The following is a 21,070-nucleotide window of genomic DNA, read 5'->3' as shown; positions in this document are numbered from 1 at the left end:
TCAGGGGAGGGTTCAAGAGATGCCAGGAGACTTTCAAGCTAGAGTTTCATTTTGTCGGTTTTAGTGGTTTCAATGCAGTCTTCATGTTATCAACGATGTTGGGCACAAGTTTAAAAACTGAAGTCATTTAAAAAAATGTTCTCAGGAGAACAGCAAAACCATCTTCAAATAAAGATTTCTAGGGTGAAATTTCTAAACTGACTTAATCAAGTTCTATAACCACTAGCATATTTACAATTCACCTTTACTTAAGAACCATGGTTTTCATGTAATGTTCGTTCCAGCGAACAACCCTCACATTAGTATGCTCTCATTTCCACTCTAGCAATTTGGCATTGGTAGGCTTTAATTGACTTATTTGAAGGAAATTTTATTATAGAAAAAAAATGTACATTTTCAGTGTACTACTTGAACAATTCCTTACATGCACATGTATACATATAACATGTATATGTATTAAACACACACACTTAGGTAAGAAGGTTTCAGTTATTTCTGCACACCTATAAACAGGAGTACCCTTGAAGTTAAGGGATATAAAAATTCATGGCTTAGGCCTGTATTAATGAACTACAATACTATCAGAACAAGGGCTTTAGCAGGCATTCCATACTTAGACGAAAAACAACACGTCTGTTGCATGATCATTTTCCCCTATATAACTCTGTGAATTTTAGGAAACTGGTAATTCCTTACACATTTGTCCACACTGACTTTTCTACTGAAGGTGAATACTTTGTTTCTTTACTAACTATATGTCCATTGTGTGCAACTATCTTCATTTTCTCTGCTAATCTTTTATAGTACTGATGGCTTTCTTCTTAACTTTCACGTTCTTTTTTGTGTTTCATTCTTAATGTTCACTATTTTTTTCAAATGAAAAACATTATACATGTGCTGCTTCGTATTTCCATTTATGATCTCCGCTTCTAAATGGATGGATAAACTTGATGCACTGTCTTGGGTTGGACACACTTTTACTGTCCTCTAGTTTGTGCATAATTTAATAAAGCAAACTGTTCCTTAAGTTACTTGAATTCATTTTGTATGCAACATAAGTCAAAGAGCTAAAATAATGATTCTTCCATAATAAGCTCCTTTATTCTTACCTCACTTACTAAAGAGCTATTTGCTAATTCATTCTGATACCCTCTTTAACATGTTAAATTTATGATGATCCATTTAAGAGCCACCTGCACTTGCCATCCTTGACTTTGTCCGTACTATATGCTGTAACATTGCATACTGTGCTTTGGTAAATGGTCGGCATGACTTCTCTTAATCAACAATTGTTAACTTTTTAAAGTTTTCAAAATTTTCCCAAAAGGGTTCCCAGATAGTAACCCAGCATAGAACTTGGAAAATGAACAGCAGACCCCAATCTCATCCAAAGGAATATAGACAACTGATTACTGAAAGATGAGGAACAGCTGACCCTGCTAAAACAAAGACCTCTTCATAGGCTGACTAGATTCACCAGACAGACAAGTAGTGGGGAATGGCTGGGGGTGCCGACAACACAGCAGACAGTAGCAGGGATATCAGAGTATAAGGGCTCTAGTGGGGGGAGGGAGGCTATGGGAGGGTGCTCTCTGGGAAGTGGGTGTAAAAATTAAAGAAAAAATTTTCCCCACATGATCACAAAAAGACAACTGAAAATCTGATGAATTTCATGAACTGATGAACTTTACCACATTTTATTTTTCCTTTCATAGAAACACATTGACATGATGCAACTCCCAAGTTTGTTATGTTTCCAAATTTTCTTCATATCTCTTAAATCTGCAACTGTAAAACCAAGTGCTCTCTTTTTCAAGTGTGTAGTCTGCCTGTTATCTTTTTACCTAGGTTTTAAAAATAAATTGACCCACTCCCCAAGCTTTTTTTTTTTTTTTTTGAGATAGGGTCTCACTATGTATCTAGTGGCTGGCTTAGAACTTGATAGGTAGATGAGGCTGGCCTCAAACTCATAGAGATTTGCCTGCCTCTGCCTCCTAAGTGCTAGGATCAAAGGCATGTGCCACCATGCCCAGCAATTTCCCCATTTTATGGCAGTATAACTATATGAAAAACTTTGCATAAAAATATACAAGATATTCTGTATCATTTCACCACGTAAGACAATTTTTAATTTTTTTTTTTTTGGTCTTTTTGAGACAGGGTCTCCCTGTAGCCCCAGCTGTCCTGGAACTAACTATGTAGACCAGGCTGGCCTTGAACTCACAGAGATCCGCCTGCCTCTGCCTCCTGAGTGCTGGATTAAAGGTGTGTGCCACCACGCCTGGCTGTAAGACAATTATTTTTAAAAGAAAATTGTTCAATTTCTCTCCTTGGGAACTGGAAATGACAAATCACACATAAAAACCACCAAATGTCAGTTTGCTTTTAGTAGGGAGCATCAGAAAAATTTCCCTGAAGAACAATAGAGTGAAGATGGCAGTGGACTGGAACAAGTTTTTCAAATTATAGTGAGAAACAATTAGCATCGGTACCTGCGCTCCAGTGGCTATTTCATCAGCGGCCTCATTCATGACGCCCAGGGTTTGAAAGGCAAACACGCACAGCTCTCGTTCACACACAGTGGGCTACAAAAGAGGGGCAATCACCATACTGCTTTCCACCTCTCAGTCCTAAATTACATTTATTTAAGTATTTCTACATAATAAATGGGAAGTACAGAGCTTTAGAATGCTATAAAAGAAAATTATGTCATTTTACTTCAAAAGTAAATTCTTCAATTGATGTAACAATAGTCATTTAGTTGAGTCAGAAATATGATAAACATTTATCCATTTTAGTAGGTTTTAGGTGCTTCCATTCTATTTAGCAATAAATGAAAGTAATATTAAATAGGAAAATCCATCTCTCCATGCAACATACATTTGCACATTAAATGTATTTATTTAAAATGTAAATCCTTAAGTTGATGTTATAATCACATTATGCACAAAAACTGCAGAGATCAAAAAAATGGAAAATTTCACTTTTCTTTATGAAATTTATTTGGGGGAGATAAGCATGACTCTACTTACTTGCTACCTAGATCTTGAAAGATTGCGTTTGTTGTACAGACTCTTGACTTCAGTAACCCCCTGAAGTCAACAGCTCTAAAATATACACTCTGCAATTACTTTGGAAGAGCTCTCATCTTTCAAATCTAATATGGTGTCATCCCCTTGATTTATCTTATCTCCCCAGTTACATTGCATTAGGTAGCTGATGAAGCCTAACGCAATGTCATCCACGGCACCTCCACATAGCAGACAAAAGGCATCTGTTAGTGCCACTGCTCCCAAGCTCGCTACCTTCAGAGGACGATGTGGTCTGTTGCTTAGCTGCTGGGGAAGTGTGAAGCCCTCCTGAACATCCTTTATGCTCAGGAGAGGCCCATATGTGTGGCTTGATGGATAGGAAGCCTGACTAATGACAATTTCTGGCAGAATCTCCCTGAAGAAAATTTTAGAAGAAAAAAGATTTGAAACATCTCTTTTGTTGGCTTTAGCAGTTCAAGTTTGAAATGCTGAAACTGTGGGGAAAGAGTCAATGGAGAGTTTTCCACACTCAGTCTGTACTCAGGGCTATGCATTTGAATATGCACAGAGCAGGCTGTTCAATTTCTGTTTTTCCTTTCACTTGAATGTTTAACTTATTATGAAATCTTTTGGTTTTTATCTGTATCTATATATGTATGCCATAGTCTCAATTTTCCCCCAATGACATGAGATTGTTTCTTTTGTTCACTTTCTGGGGGCATACAGCATGCTCTGATCTGAATGAACAGCAGCAACCATTACTGAGGACTATGGTTTGAAATGTTGCATGAGTGACTGAACATAACGAGGGTGCACGGGAACAAAACTGCAAAGGAGAAAAAACCTGGCCATCCCATAACAAAAGGATGCCAGGACATGCTCACACACCACCTGCCCCAGGAAACCGTGATGAGGAGGAAGCATCCTTTACTAATATAGTTCAAAGCTCACCATCTTTTGATTATTACTAAAATACAGTCATACCAAAACTGAGCAACAGGGTCTGGCTTACTTAGTGACATGAGAGATTATCAGTTGTATCTGAACCTTGGTCAAATACAATTTATGGTCACCTAACTCTGTATGTATGTGAATGTGTGTGTGTATATATATATATATATGTATATATATACATATATATGTGTATATATGTATCAGAATGTAACAACCAATACTACCTTCTCAGTATTATTTTTTAAACAGAAAGAAAAGATTTCACTATCACAGATTTAAGAGTTTATTAATTTTTTTAATATAGGAAACATTTCAAAACTTTTGAGAAATGACTTATTTCTCTCAGAATAACTTACACCAACAGTCTCAGAATTCAGGATTTGTCGGTCACCCTGACTTTGTCTAACATGGTTTTCAGAAATTTCATGCACTGGAATGTTCTCTGTAATGCTTTCTTCTGGTTTCCTCCCCTCCCAGACCTCTAAACCTCTAAATTCCATGGACTCGCCAACTGGTCTGCTTTCTCAATAATACATCTGCATTCTTATGATGAAACTAGAACATGAGTACTTTATGGACAAGTTTCTCTCTGTTGCTTGTTTTTGGCTGAAAGGAATCCTCCTTCCCACACTCAAATGTGTAAGGTTGACTTGTGGAAACATCTTATTATTCCAACAGTTGGAAGAAAGAAATCAGGCAAACTAGAAAATCTTTCTGAAAACAAAAATGAAAATAATTTGCTATCATACTTGAAAATTAGAAGTAAAAGCACACAGAACAGTCTTATAAAACATATTACACATTCTCATCTTTGTAATGTAGCAACCAGAAGATAATGTGTTGACATTAATTTCTAGAGCATGCAAACAGCAGACTAAGTAAATGCTAGTGAGCTGCCAAAACAATTCTATGGATTTTGCTCATTTTTATTAGACTCTCCAAAAGAATGTTCACGATGTAAGAGGTAATTCAGTTCAATTTTGAGACAAACATTTCTACATATTTTTGTATAGTAATAATACCTTCTTGTTTATCTACATTATATTTGCAGATTCAAAACATCAATACGAGAAGGTACACTAAAGGAAAATTCTCACATTTCATTAGGTAATTAAAATTTAGTATCTCTCTCCCACAGCTGGTCAGAATGCAGAAAATGAACCCTAAATGGAACGTCTATATCACAGTCCCTCTTCACATGATTCAGGGAACATTCCAGAAAAGGGGCAGAAGGAGTATAAGAGCCAGAGGTCAGAGAGGACTGCTATGAAACCAGGTTGTCTGGAGATGACAGGGCCAGGACTCTCATGAACTCACAGCAGCTATGGTTGCCTACACAAAACCTGAACAAGATCAAGGGAGTTACAATTCAAGCAGAGATGGTGGAGGGGCTCCTGAAGCTCCACCCTCAGTGGAGGAGCTTTGACAGTTGAAAGCTGCAGGGTGGGGAAGTCAGTGTTATTTAGGGATGTGGTCCCTGATAAGGTTGTCCATGCTCTAGTGGATGGCCCTACACTCATGCACATATAGACAGCATTAACTGGACTTAATGAGCTATGAAAAGAGAGCATGTAATTAGGGAAGAATTGGTGGTAGGGTGTCTGGGATGATTTAGGTGAGAGGAGGATGGATATGATCAAAATACAGAATACATGTATGAAATTCTAAAAAAATGAATAAAAATTAGGTGTCTCAGCTCACAGAAACGACATGCTGTTGAAGGAAGAGAACCTGAGTAAACTCCTCTTTGCTCCACATGAGCAGCGACAGTGTAAACCAGCCTTTTCCTACCCTGAAATGATTTGTGTGGACCCTGCAGGAAAACTGCTATGAGTGGTACACAAATATACCAGCTTCAATTCAAAACAGTACACAGCTGATTAACATTCATTACCAGACAGGGGTAATGATGAGTTTTATTACACATGCTTTAATAGAAATAATACACCAAAATGTGATCAAGTGTGTCGGTGTTTATTAATTTTTTTCCTTTCTGTTGCACTTTGCAGTATCATGGACTGAACCTCGGGATCTGCATGAGACAGGCAAGCACTCTATTACTGAGCTACATTCTAAGCCTTCCAAATTTATTTTCATTTTACTATACATTTGTTAGCTTCAATCTGTAAAATACTGTGTGCTCTTAAGATTTAATATTGTGTGCTGTGAAGCAATCAAGTCCCTATAATTTAGACTGTAAAACTATGACAAGTTCCTCTGTTCTCAATACATGCATAATATGTTTACTACACAGTACTCATTATTCACCAATTTAAAAGCATGGAGAACTTTTATACGTTCTTAAAATATGATTTATAGCCCGGCATGGTGGTGCACAGCTTTAATCCCAGAATATGGGAGGCAGAAGCAGGCAGGTCTCTGTGAGTTAAAGGCCAGTCTGGTTTACATAGTGAGTTCCAGGCCAGCTGGGGCTACAGGGAGATCCTGTTTCAAAAGAGAATTTCCAAATTCGTTCTATGAAGTCAGCATCACGCTAATACCAAAGCCAGGTAAAGATACAACCAAAAAAGAAAACTATAGACCCATATCCTTTCTGAACATAGATACAAAAATTCTCAACAAAATACTTGAAAACCACATACAGACACACATTTAAAAGATTGTCTAGTCAAAACACATCATAAATCATATAAATGGGCTAAAAGACAAGAACCACATGGTCATCTCAGTGGATGAAGAGATGGCCTTTGATAAAATTCAACATGCATTTATGTTCAAAGTCCTAGACAGAATTTAATTGGAGGGAACATACCTCAACATATTTAAAGCCATATATAACAAACCCACAGCCAACATCATTCTAAGTGGAGAAAACCTGGAAGCATTCCCATTGAAATCAGGACCCAGACAGGGCTGGCCACTATCCCCACTTCTCTTTAGTGCTTGAAACTCTTGTAAGAGCAATAAGACAAGAGAACAAAATTAAAGGAGTAATAATTGGAAAAGAGATCAAATTATACCTTTTTGCAGATGATATGATATTATGTCAAAGAGACACCAAAAATTCCACCAGAAAACTCCTAGAAATTATTAACACGTTCAGTAAAGTGGCCAGTCACAAAATTAATCTACAAATGTCTTTAGTCTTTCTATATACCAATAATAAGCAATCAGAGAAAGAGTACATGGAAACACTCCCCTTCACAATAGCTGCAAAAAAAAATCTCAGAATAAACCTGACCAAAGACATTAAAGACCTCTACAATGAAAATTTTAAATCTTTAAAGAAAGAGATTGAGGGAGACATAGAAGATGGAAGGCCCTCCCATGCTCGGGGATTGGAAGAATTAATATTGTAAAAATGACCATCCTACAAAAGCCTTTTATAGATTCAATGCAATGCCAATCAAAATACCCATGACATTTTTCACAGAATTGGAAAAAATATCCTAAGATTCATATTGAAGCACAAAAGACCTCGGACAGCCAAAGCAAGTCTGAGCACTAAGAGCAATGCTGGGGGGATTACTATACCAGACTTTAAACTGTATTACAGAGCTATAGTCATAAAAACAACATGGTACTGGCACAAGAATAGACCCATAGATCAATGGAACAAAATCGAAGACCCTAATATGAGTATATGCAATTTCAGTCACCTGATATTTGACAAAGGGGCCAAAAACATGTTCAGCAAATGGTGCTGGCAAAACCGTATCTCCACCTGTAGAAGAATGAAACTAAACCCCTATCTTTCACCCTGCACAAAAGTCAATTCCAAATGGCTCAAAGACTTCAATGTAAAACCTGAAACTAGAAGACAACATTGGCAAAAACCTACAAGATAGAGGTATAGGAAAGGATTTTCTAAACCGGACATCAATTGCTCAGGAAACAAGGTCAAAAATCAATAAATGGGATCCCATGAAACTAAAAAGCTTCAGTATATCAAAAGAAGCAACAAAGGAAGTGAAGAGAAAACCCACAGAATGGGAGAAAATCTTTACCAGCGACACATCTGACAAAGGTTTAACATCCAGAATACATAACGAACTCCAAAACCAAGAATCAAGCAAGGAAGTAACCTAATTAAAAGATGGGCTAAGGAGCTTAACAGAGAGTTCTCAAAAGAAGAAATAAAGACGACTAAGAAGCATCTTAAAATGTGTTTGTTCAACATCACTAATAATTAGGGAAATGCAAATTAAAACTACTTTAAGATTTCATCTTACCCCAATCAGGCTGGCTAAGATCAAGAAAACAAATGATTCGAAATGTTAGAGAGGATGTGGGGAAAAGGGAACTCTCCATTCAATACTGGTGGGACTGCAAACTTGTTCAACCCCTATGGAAAGCATGGGGAGAACTCTTAAATAAACACAAATGAACCTACCATTTGACCCGGTTATACCACTCCTTGGCATATACACAAAGAGATCATCCTATGCAGAGACACTTATACACCCATGTTTGTTGCTGCTCTTTTCACAATAGCTAAGAGATGGAAGCAACCTAAATGTCCCTCAACTGACAAGTGGATAATGAAAATGTGGTTCATTTATACGATGGAGTTTTACTCAGCAGTAAAGAAAGATGAAATCATGAAATTTGCAGGCAAATAGATGGAACTAGAAATTGTTACATTAAGTGAAGTAAGACAGACTCAGGAAAAAAAAAAATGTATGTTCGCCCTATATGTGGATCCTAGCACCAAATCCTTATAAGTGAGTATGTATCCAGACATAACTACAGCAACCAGGATAATGAAAAGGAACCAGGGAGGTAAAGGAAAAGAAAGAATCTGAAAGAGAACAGTAGGAAACAGGCTTTAATAAGGAAGATATGGATAACAATAGGGTTATTTTATGGGGAGGTTAGAGGGAAAGTTATTCAAGGAACCTTGGGGATAAATGGAAAGAAGGCGCTCAAGAGAGGTGGGACCATAGGAGAAGGGTATTATTAAGGGAGAAATAGGAAAAATGGAGGCTCCTTAAATGGGGAAACCATGGTGGAAGGGTTAGACAATTCAAGAGAGAAAAAATGCCTAGCTAGTCTTAGAAAACCAGAAGGAACCATATTAGTCCAACCATCAACTGACAAATTATATATACAATTAGTTCAAGGAATATAATATATGTCTAGACAAAGTTTATCTGAGAATGTTTGGTCTTTGCACAAGCTTTATCTATGTGGCACATGGTAATTAAAAGTACCAGACCGGTGGAACTAACCTTGGATGTTTAACAGCCATACTTTGAGGCCTATACTAATTTAGTCATAGGGACATAAAAGACAGTTTTTGCTCCTTGCCCTCATAGGTTGACTAAGTTCCAGGGGACTATGAGCACTCTCAATATGTCCTGTAACTGTGGTGAGTCACCTGTCCTCTTGACCAAGGAAGCTGTGGAGACTCCACCAGATGGACTTGAACCAGTGTCCAGTCCACAAAGAGGAGGGTCAATGCAGAGGAAACATTTCCTCCATGCTTCCAAGTAAAGCCAGCCATGGTTCAGCAGGACCTTTGACTTATCTTCACATAGCCATTACTGGTAAAAGAAAGGAGCTAGGGGCTACTCCCAAGCCCATGTGACCCTTGAGGAATAGACCCTCAAACGGCCTTAAGAGTAAAAATAAATTGATTTATCTGAGCCAACTGTAGGGTCTTAAACCCCCAAAAGGAAAGTATAACCAAAGATTAAAGGAGTCAATATAATTTTTTCAGTGTCCGTATGTATAGCCAAAGGCTATATAACAACAACAACAAAAAAATGCCAGACAGGAAATACCTTCTTTGAGTTCTTGGCCAGGGTGGCCCAGGAGACTCCCAGGCAGTATCCCAGCATAGAACTGGGGAAATGAATAGCAGACCCCAATCTTATTTAGAAGAATATTAACAACTGATTGCTGCTAGATGAGGAACAGCTGATCTTCGTAAAACAAGGATCTCTAGATAAGCTGACAAGATTCAGAGGATGGACAAGCACTGGGGAATGGCTGGGGGCGCTGACAACACAGTGGACAGTAACACGGATGACAGAGTATATGGGCTCCAGTGGGGCGGGGGAGACTGTGGGAAGGTGCCATTTGGGAAGTGAATAAGATTGTTTGGGATGTTCTATATGATCTACACATGCAACAAAAATCAACAAATAAAAAAATGAGTTATATTTGAGGAGGAAGCATAAAAATTTGCTCCATGTTAATTAGTAGAGGTGATAAACATTACCATTGAAATCTACCTGATGACTTTATATCCATACTCAGGTGCCAATGATTAGGGTGCAACTGACTGTGACTAGTAATAAGCAGATACATAGAGATTAGAGACGCATGTGCAAACATCTGTTAGTAGCACTAAAAATGAGTCTTTCTGTAGGAAACAGTATATTTTAAAATGAAATGGAGATCTTTTCTAAAGGTTAAAACCTCATTCAACTTTACGTCTTATAGAGTTTATACTGAGTTCAGTACTGTCTAACTGTATTAATTCAACTGTGAACCAAAAATTTACAGCCACTTTTGAAAGAGATGCATCTTTGCTCTGGAAATTGTTATTGAATATGTTAATGCTGTAATGAAATGCTTTCTTCTAATCATGTGGTTATCAAATAAATAATATTAAAAAACAAAATTAAAATAAAAAAAATAAAAAAATAAATATTAAAACAAAGGGGCTGGAGAGATGGCTCAGAGGTTAAGAGCACTGACTTCTCTTGCAGGGGACCCAGGTTCAATTCCCAGCACCCACATGGCAGCTACGAACCGTCCTTAACTCCAGTTCCAGAGTAATCCGAAGCCCTCTTCTGACCTCTGTGGCACTGCACAACATGGGTGAACTCACACACATGCAGGCAATACACTCATACACATAAAATTAAAATAATAAATAAAATATAGAACAAAACAAAATAAAAAAACAAAAGACCAAAAAGATATAATTTATTGTAGAGGTCTTCAGCTAAGATGAATACATTTTTAATTTTTTGAATCAAAGCAATTTAAATGTGAGCAATCAAACATATTTCAAAACTGTTCTAAAGCCTCAAAGAATATCCAGAACCTAACTGTATTTTAGGAAATTTGTGTTTTGAACTATCCTTTTGCTGAAAATAGAAATGTTACAGCTCTAGAGAATTTAAGCTATGCATTTGTGTAGAGAGCTAAGTATGTTGTTGGGGGTGGTTTTCAAACATTTCTGCTATGATTTTTTTCATTAAAAAAAAGATTTCATATAAACCCAAAATATAAAGTATAAAACTTGATCTTGTTGACACTGGAGTATAGGCATGCAGTTGCTATCTAATCTATAAAACAGGGAAAAAAAATAACATTGAGTTCCCCGGGCTAATAAGAAAGAGAGACAAGATTCATAAATATCTCCTTCAGGAATGAAGAGCCATTTAAGTGTTTATGAAATAAAGTCAATTATGCCAGTGGTCTCCATAGCAATGTTGACTCAATCATATAAAAATTATAAGTATTGAGTCCCTTACAGGGGATGGGACTCCTGGTAGGTTAATCAGGTTCTGGGTGGGTGGGCCAACACTGAAGGATATGTGGGGACACAAATAGGACTTTATAAGTCATATTATATATATATATGTATTATATATATATATGAGTACATTAAATTGAGTCGGGGGCAGTAAGGGTAGGTGCAGATAGGGATGGAATCTAAATACTAACAAATTATATTGTACGAAAATTGCAAAAGTTCCACAATTTTTTTTAATATTTAAATATCAGGGGCAAGAGAGACAGCTCCATATGTAAGGGCACTGGTTGCTCTTGCAGAGGACCCAATTTGATTCTCACTAAACACAGGATGGCTCACAGCTGTCTAACTCCAGTTATAGGGGACTGGGTATCTTCTTCTGGTCTCCCCTGCCCTGCATGCATGTGGTGAACTTACATGCAGAGAAAACAATCATACACATAAAATAACAATAAGTAAAATCTTTTCAGAAAAAGAATGTTTCTTTGTATTATATTATTTAGCATTTTACATATTCAGTTTATCAAAACTCTTAATTTACTGCTACAATATTTCCTGTTAAAAGAGAGTAAAATCACTTTAAAGAAATTCCTGATTTAAAAACTAGTATTTAAAAAAATGAGGTTGAATTAATATATTAAAAACTACAACACCTCTAGGCCTTTAACTCTTTGTATTTCCATTTTTCAGGCAATACTTTGAGTGGCTTTTGTAACTGATAACAGATGTTCAGGTAGGGAAAGGGTCACTCTCCATTAAGAGAGGCAGACATGACAAGAGTAAGGCAGGGCAATATGCACAGGGCAGGCTTGGTTGCTGAACACTCACTTGATCCAGGGTTCAATGCTCAGAGGTAGGGCTTTTGGAAGGTGATTAGATTGTGGATGAGCTAACCTAATCAGTTGATCAGTCCTTTAAGGAATTCATCACTGATCACACTGTTGAGGTGTGTTGGTAACTGAAGATGTGACCCTAGTAGGAGAAGGTCTCTGGGGGTGTGCCCTGGAAAGGCTATCAGTGCCCTCCTCTTCTCTGCTTCTCTTTGCCTCCTCTCTGTCACATGCCCCTGTTGTCATGAGCTTTTGCCTCATCACAGGCCTATTTCAGTGAAACCAGCTGATCATGAATGTAATTCTCTGTAACTGACACATATGCTCATGTGAGAAATGGAAAAGTCTCTTAACCAGGGACATAGAATACCAGTGACAGAGGACCAAATCTGTAAAGATGTCAGCTCACACATCCACATGGTTTTCTCCATCAGAGGACAGCAGCTCACAAGCAGGAATCAAAGAAGACAACTGTAGAACGACTATGACAATTAAGTGCCGACAATCCAGGTAAAGCACACTGAGCACATGAAAATCACTTAAAGAACATCTGCTATTGATAACATTCCTGCTGTTTCCTGCAGTGGAATTAGCACTGCCAAGGAGTAAGGTCGAAATCAAAAGATGAATACTGGCAAACTGTAGCTCCTAAGTAGGCTACATGGAGCTAACCACAGGACTCACAATTGCATCAAATAACATAGTTTTAAACAAATACATATTGTTTCAGTTAGATTTCAGAATAATACTATTCCTCTGAGACAAAACAAAAGAAGATTCTCAAAACTAATAGTATACATGAAGTAAATGAATAATTTTTCATATATTTCTCTTACACAAAATGAAATAGATAAATGATGAAATTTGACAGATACTTATGTTAATAGAGTCATATTTTTTACATATAACAAGTTCTGATAAAATTACTGATTTTTGGTACGTAGTTTATCTTTTTCAAATGTATATTCTGAAAAGTAAAACAATTTTTTCTTAGAAAGTATAACAGAATCTACCATAGCAACTTCAACTTAGTAGTCCTTCAATGAGTATTGAAGATGAAAAGTTCTTTTTTAAAATTTTTATTTATTATTTTTATTTTATGTGTATGCGTGTATTGCCTGCATGTAGGTAAGTGCACCCATGTCGGGTAATGCCCGCGGAGGTCAGAAGAAGCTGTCGGAACCCCAAGACTGAAGTTACGGACAGTTGTTAGCGGCCATATGGGTGCTGAGATTTGAACCTTGGTCTTCTGCAAGAACAATCAGTGTTAAAAGTTCTGAAGTCAGACAGAATCAGCTCACCCTCCAGATATGCTGTCAGAGTAATGTTGAACAAACTGCATAACCTCTGTGAATCTTAATCTCCTTATCTGAGCCAAAGCAGTAACATTAAGGAAACAATAAGTGAACTGTCTATACACAGTGCCCGGTCCACAGCACCCAAAAGCTCCCTTCCTCTGTGAAAAATCAGAACACATTTATTAGCTAAACTATAGTGACCCAGGGACACTTTCTAGAGACAGTTACATTTTAGTAAGCACTGCAAACAGGCTTAGAGCCCACATTCCTGAGAAGCAGAATAGGACTCAGACACAAAGGACAGTTGCTAGACCTGGATAATGGCTCTCTGAAGGCAAGCTCAGAGCTGTCTTTTTCTGCCTGACTTATAACTCATCTAACTAAATCTAATACCCAATATAGGGACTGAGCACAGCTACAACCAATGTTTTGGTCATTACTAACTAAAGCAATTGATAACAGTTGAAGCCAATAGCAAACTAACAAAACATTTTTGAATGAAATACTAAGAGTAAGATGCTATCAGAACCATGAATGGCTTCCACATGCGCCTGTGAATGCAGACATCCACACACTTGGGCAGGACTGTGTGTGCGCAAGAAAACTTTGAAGCCAGCCATGGTGACTCATGCCTAAAATCCCAGCATTTGGGAGTCGAGGCAGTAGGATTACCACAAGTCTGAAGCCTTCCTTGCATACATAGCAAGTTCTAGACCAGTCAAAGCTAAGTAACAAGACCATATCTCTAAAACAAATAAATAAGCAAACAACAACAACAACAAAAACAAGAAAAAAGTTAACTAAAAATCAAGTAAATAAAATACCATGAGAAGAATTTGAATCTCACTTCTGGTGTCCTTCCTGTTTGCAAGCAGGAAACTCAGGCTAAGGTAGAATTATAAACAGTCAAACTAAGTATTAAACAAAAGCCCAACATATACACACAACTTTGCCAACAAACAGGAGGGCACTTTTGTTTCCAATAATTTGTCAAGCACTAAATGAAGGAAAGCAACTTGGAGAACAATGAATACAGGCTGTACAGAAATAGCCTGGAAAATCTACCGCCAAACCACCAAAATGCAACAACAAAATAAATTTCAACAAGCATAGGGATCGGGGCCCCAAGCTGTTGCATTATTATTTTCAAATACCCAGCTTTCAATAAGAAAAGAATGAGGTAAGAAAAGAAATAATATAGTCAGGCTCATATATAGGCCAAAGGTGTTGTACAGACAGGGTCCAGCAAAAGCAAAGATGCTGGACTTTGCATTTACAAATTGACAAAAGAGCCAAGAACAGCACTCCTGAAATACTATTTCAACAGGGAATTGTAATACAAAAATTTATAAAAATGAATGAAACAAATTCTGGGGTTGAAAACTATAACTGAAATAAAATTCACTAAAAGACATTAAAAACAGATTTGAGTAGGGAGAAAAAGTTCATGAACTTGAATGTAGTCAACTGAGATGTGCTAACCCCAGGAAGAGCAAGAATAATAAGGGAATTGAACGAGGGATAAGAGAGCTGTTCAGTCTCATCACTCACAAACATATTAATTATAGGAGCCTCAGAAGAAAGAGGAGAAAAAGGATACAGGAAGAATATTTGAAGAAATAATAACTTTGGGAACACCAAACTCATAAAGTTTTATTAACCTATACCTCAAGGAAACCCAGTGAAAACCAATAGGATCAACATAAAGAGATACACACACACATTTCAATCAAAATACTGAAAACAAAGCAGGCTATAAATATTTCTTTAAGTACAACTGCAATTCCCTCACTCAGGAGGCTGAGGCAAGAAGACTACCTCCAGGCTAGTTTGGATTACACAGTGAGCTCCAGACTAGTCTGGGCTACGGTATGAGACCCAGTCTCAAAAAACCAAACACTGAAACAAAACTAAACAAAATTACTGAAGGTTAAAGACAATATAAAAAGCAACAACAGAACCAACTCATCACATACAAGAAATCTTTAAAATCTTTAAAAATTTTCATTTCTGGGCTGAACAGATGGCTCAGCAGTTAAGAGCCCTGTCTGCTTTTCCAGAGGACCCAGGTTAGGTTCCCAGCACACAGGGTGGCTCACACCTATCTTTAACTCTAGTTCCAGAGGATCCAACACCCTCTTCTGGCCTCTGTGAACACTTCATAAACATGGTCCACTTACATACATGGAGGCAAAACACTCATACACAGAAAGTAAAAGTAAATAAAACAAAAATTCAATTTCTCATCGGAAACTGTGCACACTTAAAACAGTGCAACAACACGGTTAAAGTGTTAAGGAGAGGCAAGATTTAACCAAAACAAGGGAAAATATCAATAAGGAATTTTATGTCTAGTATAGCTATGCTTCAAATCTTGAAAAAGAAAAGAAAATATTCTCAAATGGAAAATGAGAGAAGTTCATCATTAGCTCAAATTTCCTTCAGGAAACAAGGAAGAGATTTCTTCGAGTTGAAATTCAAATAAGCCTAGACAGGCCACACAATAGGCAGCACGGGGGAAGGTAAATATTAAGAAAAATGCTATACATACACGTCTGTTTTTATGTTTAACATTTTGATTCTCTACCTAATGTAAAAGATAACTGCATAAAGCAATAATGTTAGATCTATGTTGGCGAATATACAGGATAAAAGGATGCAGTTCATATCTTTACAACAGCATAAGGGAAAAAGACCAATGATACATAGGAGCACGGGAGAGACAGGTCAATAAGCAAAGTGTTTGCCGTCAACCTTGATGACCTCCAGTCCCCAGAACCCGCTTAAAGGTGGAAGAAGAGAAATGACACCATAAAGCTGTCCTCTGATTTCCACCTGTGCATGTGTTCCCTCCCCCATCACATACACACAATTAAAAATATTAAATATATATGCAGGAGCAAAGTTTTTCAATATTAAAATAAGGATGGTAATCTAAACCTGATTTTTTAATTTTAAAGTACTAATTGGAAACCACTGAATAATCATTATGAAAACAGGTCAAAATTTACAAAAAAAATTAAAATGAGACCCTAGAAAACATCTATTTAGGATAAAAGGGCAGTATCAAAGAAATAGAGGGATAAGAATATATGTACGACATATAGAAAATGAATAGGAAACTGATGTTCTTTTCTTATTAGAAGGAATGGAGAGAGAGGAAGGAGGGGAAGGAGAGGAGGAGAGCTGCAGAGCTTCACCAACATGAGACAAACCAGGCTTGAATATGAAGACTGCTGTTAGACACAAAGGATATGAAATATTGAAACCCTACTATGAATGCATAAACACACCTGCTCAACAACACAATCCACCAAAATATATGAAAGAAATACTGACAGAACGAGAGGCAGAAATGGACAGTTTAACAAGAACAGAATTCAATAGGTCTATTTTCAACAATAGTTAGCGAAATAAAAAATAAAGGGGAAAAAACGTCAGTTAAGGTTATTTTTTAAAAGATTTGTAGCATTACCAGTCTTCTGGCTTGAAAAGAGAAAAAAGCTGTGATGGTCTGGATGTTTCCCAAAGCCCTATTTGTTAAAGCCCTGGTCCCAGAGTGCTTCACTTGGGAGAAAGGGGAAACTTTAAGAATGGCTTTAAAGTTAGAGTGGGGAGTTGGTAGGCCACCGGAGGGTGGGTCCTTAAAGGGTATTGTGGAGTTCCAGTCCCTTCTATTCTCTCTTGCTCCTGGGACACTGGGCTGTGCTGTTCTGCTGTCTCATACGCCTGCCACCATATGCTGCCTACCAAAAGTCAAAGTGATGGAGCCAACAGATCATGGACAAGGGCCTTCAAAACTGAGCCAAAAATAAACCATCTCTCTTTACAAGTTGACTATCAGGTATTTAGGTATTTAGCAATAATGATGAAGAGTTGACACAGATGATGGGACTCTCCAGCATTTGGAAAGAAGCAAAGGGTTTCATCAATTGAGGTATCAAATCTGTAAGGAAAGAGTAAAAAGACAAGGCAACTCTGCACATAAATGATAACTGGCATAAAAATTTCAATCAAATAGATCATTTGTACAGCCCTATACATAATAAAGAAGTTAAATTCATAAATAAAAATAGTGTAAAATTAATATCTATGTCCAGATGGCTTTCTTAGCAAATTCTACCAAACATTTAATAATTAACATAAATTCAATGTACCTTTCCAGAAAATTTACGAAGTATAATAAGAAAAGCTAACTATGCAGCAATTATACTTTGTGAGCAAAGGCATAAACTGAGTCTAACAGCATGTAAGAATTTGATCACATGAGTAAGTAGAATCTGATTCCACCATGTAACTATGTGAAAACTCAGTATAGTATGTTCTATTCATAAAGTGATAAAAGAAACCATTTGACATCTTTAACAGATCCAGGAAAAAGAAATACAAAGATTAAAGTGAAACACTTTCATTATTTAAAAGTATTTTATACACCAGGGTTTCAGAGAAAATTTAAATGTCATTATTTGTTATTTTTATTTTATGTATATGAATGTACTGGTTGGTGAACCTATGTTCTGCAATGCCTTCAGAAATCAGAAGAGGAATTCCCCTGGAACTGGAGTTATGGACTGTTGTTAGCTGCCATGTGGGTAGTAGGAATTGAACCCTAGTCCTCTGTAAGAGCAGCCAGTGCTCTTAATCACAGAGCCATCTCTCCAGTCCCTGGGAAGTCTTTTTAGCCTGATGAAGTCCATCTATGAAAAAAAAATCATAACTAACAGTAAAATACTAAAAACTTTATTCCAAAACCCCAATACAGAAACTTCTCTCTTGTCATTTCTAAACAATCTTGTTTTGTAGTTCTAGACAGATTCATTAGGAAACAAAGTCACATGGAGCCTCATTAACTAGCAAAGTAAAACTCTATTTGTAGATGACATGATTTTTGTGATGGTCAGCATTATCAGCTTGACAGGTCTAGAGTCACCTAGGGACAAGCCTGAGCACAACTGTGAAGGAGTATTTAGTTAGGTTAGTGTCTGAGCACCCATATGAGGGGATTGTCTTGATTAGTTTGAGGTGAAAAGATTCATACATTGTGAGGGACACCATTTGCTGGATTGGGATCTTGGACTGTATAAAAAGGAGAGTGAGTTGAATACAAGGGTTAGTTAGTCACTCTCTAGTTCTTGACTTCAGGTGCGAACTGACAGGGGCCTTGTGCTCCTGCTGCTGTGACTTTGCTGCCACAAGGCACTGTCATCTCGACCTGTGAGCCAAAGTAAATCTTTCCTTCCTTAAGTTGCTTTTACCAGCATATTTTATAACAGGAACAGGAAAAAACACTAAAACATCTACAGAGAATAAAGATACCAAAAGTAACTTATTAGAGCTAATAAAAAATCAATAAGGCTGCAGGATGCAAAGATAAAGTAAAAAACATTTATATTTCCTTATACTAATAAGAACTACTAACAAGAATCACCTGCTAATGAAATAAAACAATTGATTTATAGCAACATCAAAAAAATTCATCCAAGGAACTATGCAATTCAGATACTACAAACTCCAAAGCAGCATTGAAAGGATTTTAAAAGATGTAAATAAGTAGAAAGATATCCTGTGCTCAAGAGCTGGAAAGATTAACATGAAAACTTTGTCTTAGTCCATTTTGAACACTATTAATAACAAATACGTATCTCTCATAATTTGAAAGCTGGAAAGCCCACAGGTTCAGGGTCTGGTGAGGGTCCACGCTCACTGTGTCTCAACGTGCAGAGGGGCGAGGGAGTGCTCTCAGCTATCTGGTGAAGTGGGTTCCAACTCATGGTGCAATCACCTCAGCAGTACACTGCTGAATACCACTACACAGAAGCTAAGATTTCAATATGTGAATTTTGAGGAAATACAAACATTTGGTCCATAGGTGATGTCAATATAAATTCCCAAATTCATCTACAGGTCAAATGTAAACTTATTCAAATTCCAACTGCCTTTATTTGCAAAAATGAAGAAGATGACCACAGAATTGACAGGAAAATGCAATGGTGTCCAAATAGTCAAAGCAATATTGTAAAAGGAGAACACAGAAAATTGATATTCCTTTTATTTCAATCTTACTACAAAGCTACATTAATCAAGATCGTGTAGTATTGGCATAACCACAGACATACAGATAAGTGGAAATAAAACTTATCATCCAGAAACAAACTAATGCATCTATGGTCAATTGATTTTCAACAAAGGTACCAAGATCACTAAATAAAGAATAGTCTTTTCAACACATAGTACTGGGAAAACTGGGTATCACATGCAAAACAACAGATTTGGATTGCAGCCTTAATCAGTGGTTTAAATGTAAGAAGAGCTATAAAACTGTTAGGAACAATTTTAAGTGTTGTGGCTTTGAATTAAGCAATGGTTCCATAGACACACCATCAAAAATGCGAACAATGAAACAAAATATTAATCCATTAGATTCACCAAAATATAAAAAATTTCTGGGTTAAAAGATACTTTCAAAAAAATGAAAGGATAGCTCATGGAAGTTGTATTTATCAAATATATAATAAGGGTATAATAATAAGGATATAGGATCCAGAACAAAAAACTTTTACAACTGACTAATAAAATGAACTGGATTTAAAAATGAGGAAAGGTTCTTAACAGACATCTCTCCAAAAATATACAAATAGCCAAAAGCTCACGAAACAATGCTCAAAATCATCAGTCATTACTCAAGTGCTATCAAAATGAGTGTGATACAGGTTCACACACACTGGAAAAGCACACACACATACACACACACACACACTTTTTTTTTTTTAAAGAGAGGTAATAGCAGTAATGCTGATGTGGGGAAAGAGACGCTGTCATATACTGCTAATGGGAACTGCACAGTCATCATCCAATTCAGCCATAGTGAAATGGTATTAACATAGGTCTGAGCAATCCCTTCAACTAATGAATGGATACTTCTATGTGGTATATCCATAAAAATGGATATTCTATACTCAAAAGGAACAAAATACTGATCCATGCTACAAGAACAAAACTTGAGAGCATGGAAATCCATAGAGACAGATCAGTGGTTGCCAGGGGATGGAGGGGGTGAGTAGGGGGAGAGTGTAAATGACTGCTAACCACTTTGGGGTTCTTCGTGAGGTAATAGAAATATTTTGGAATTAGTGGTGAAGGTTATAATCATGATTACATTAAAAAATCACTCATTTGTACACTTTAGTCATATAAATATTATATAAATTTTAGTCAATGAAAATCGCAAAAAGCACATTCGAAATCAAACAACTCATCCCCAAATACATGTGCACCAACTGATTTCTATTACCATACTTCTTTGATAACATCCCAACTCTAACACTAAATTGGCAGTGTTGGAAGCCTTCTTCTGATTCTTCCATTGCCTCCGCGTGCCTCTGCACACTGGCATGGGGCTTCCACTGCCTCTATGCTACCATTTTAAATTGTAGAGTTTTGAATAAACATATTAAACCATCTATATTACTTAACTTTACAAAAAGATGCTCCCAGAAGTTG

General features: G+C 36.9%; 1 protein-coding gene across 2 annotated transcripts in view; it reads right to left on the bottom strand.

Annotated features, from left to right (window-relative positions):
• The window catches only part of Parp8 (poly(ADP-ribose) polymerase family member 8), a 203,452-nt gene that overhangs the window by 32,830 nt on the left and 149,552 nt on the right, over window positions 1-21,070 (bottom strand). For both annotated transcript variants that reach the window (XM_008832936.3, XM_017798109.2), the window contains exon 16: window positions 2,493-2,585. In XM_008832936.3, coding sequence (XP_008831158.1) covers window positions 2,493-2,585 — 93 coding nt within the window. The remainder of the gene's footprint in view (window positions 1-2,492; window positions 2,586-21,070) is intronic.

Source organism: Nannospalax galili, unplaced genomic scaffold, assembly GCF_000622305.1.
Source record: "Nannospalax galili isolate Female #2095 unplaced genomic scaffold, S.galili_v1.0 scaffold235, whole genome shotgun sequence".
In the NCBI taxonomy this organism is placed as follows: domain Eukaryota; kingdom Metazoa; phylum Chordata; class Mammalia; order Rodentia; family Spalacidae; genus Nannospalax; species Nannospalax galili.
The sequence above is the reverse complement of the archived record's forward strand: the minus strand, read 5'-3'. Positions and strand labels throughout refer to the sequence as shown.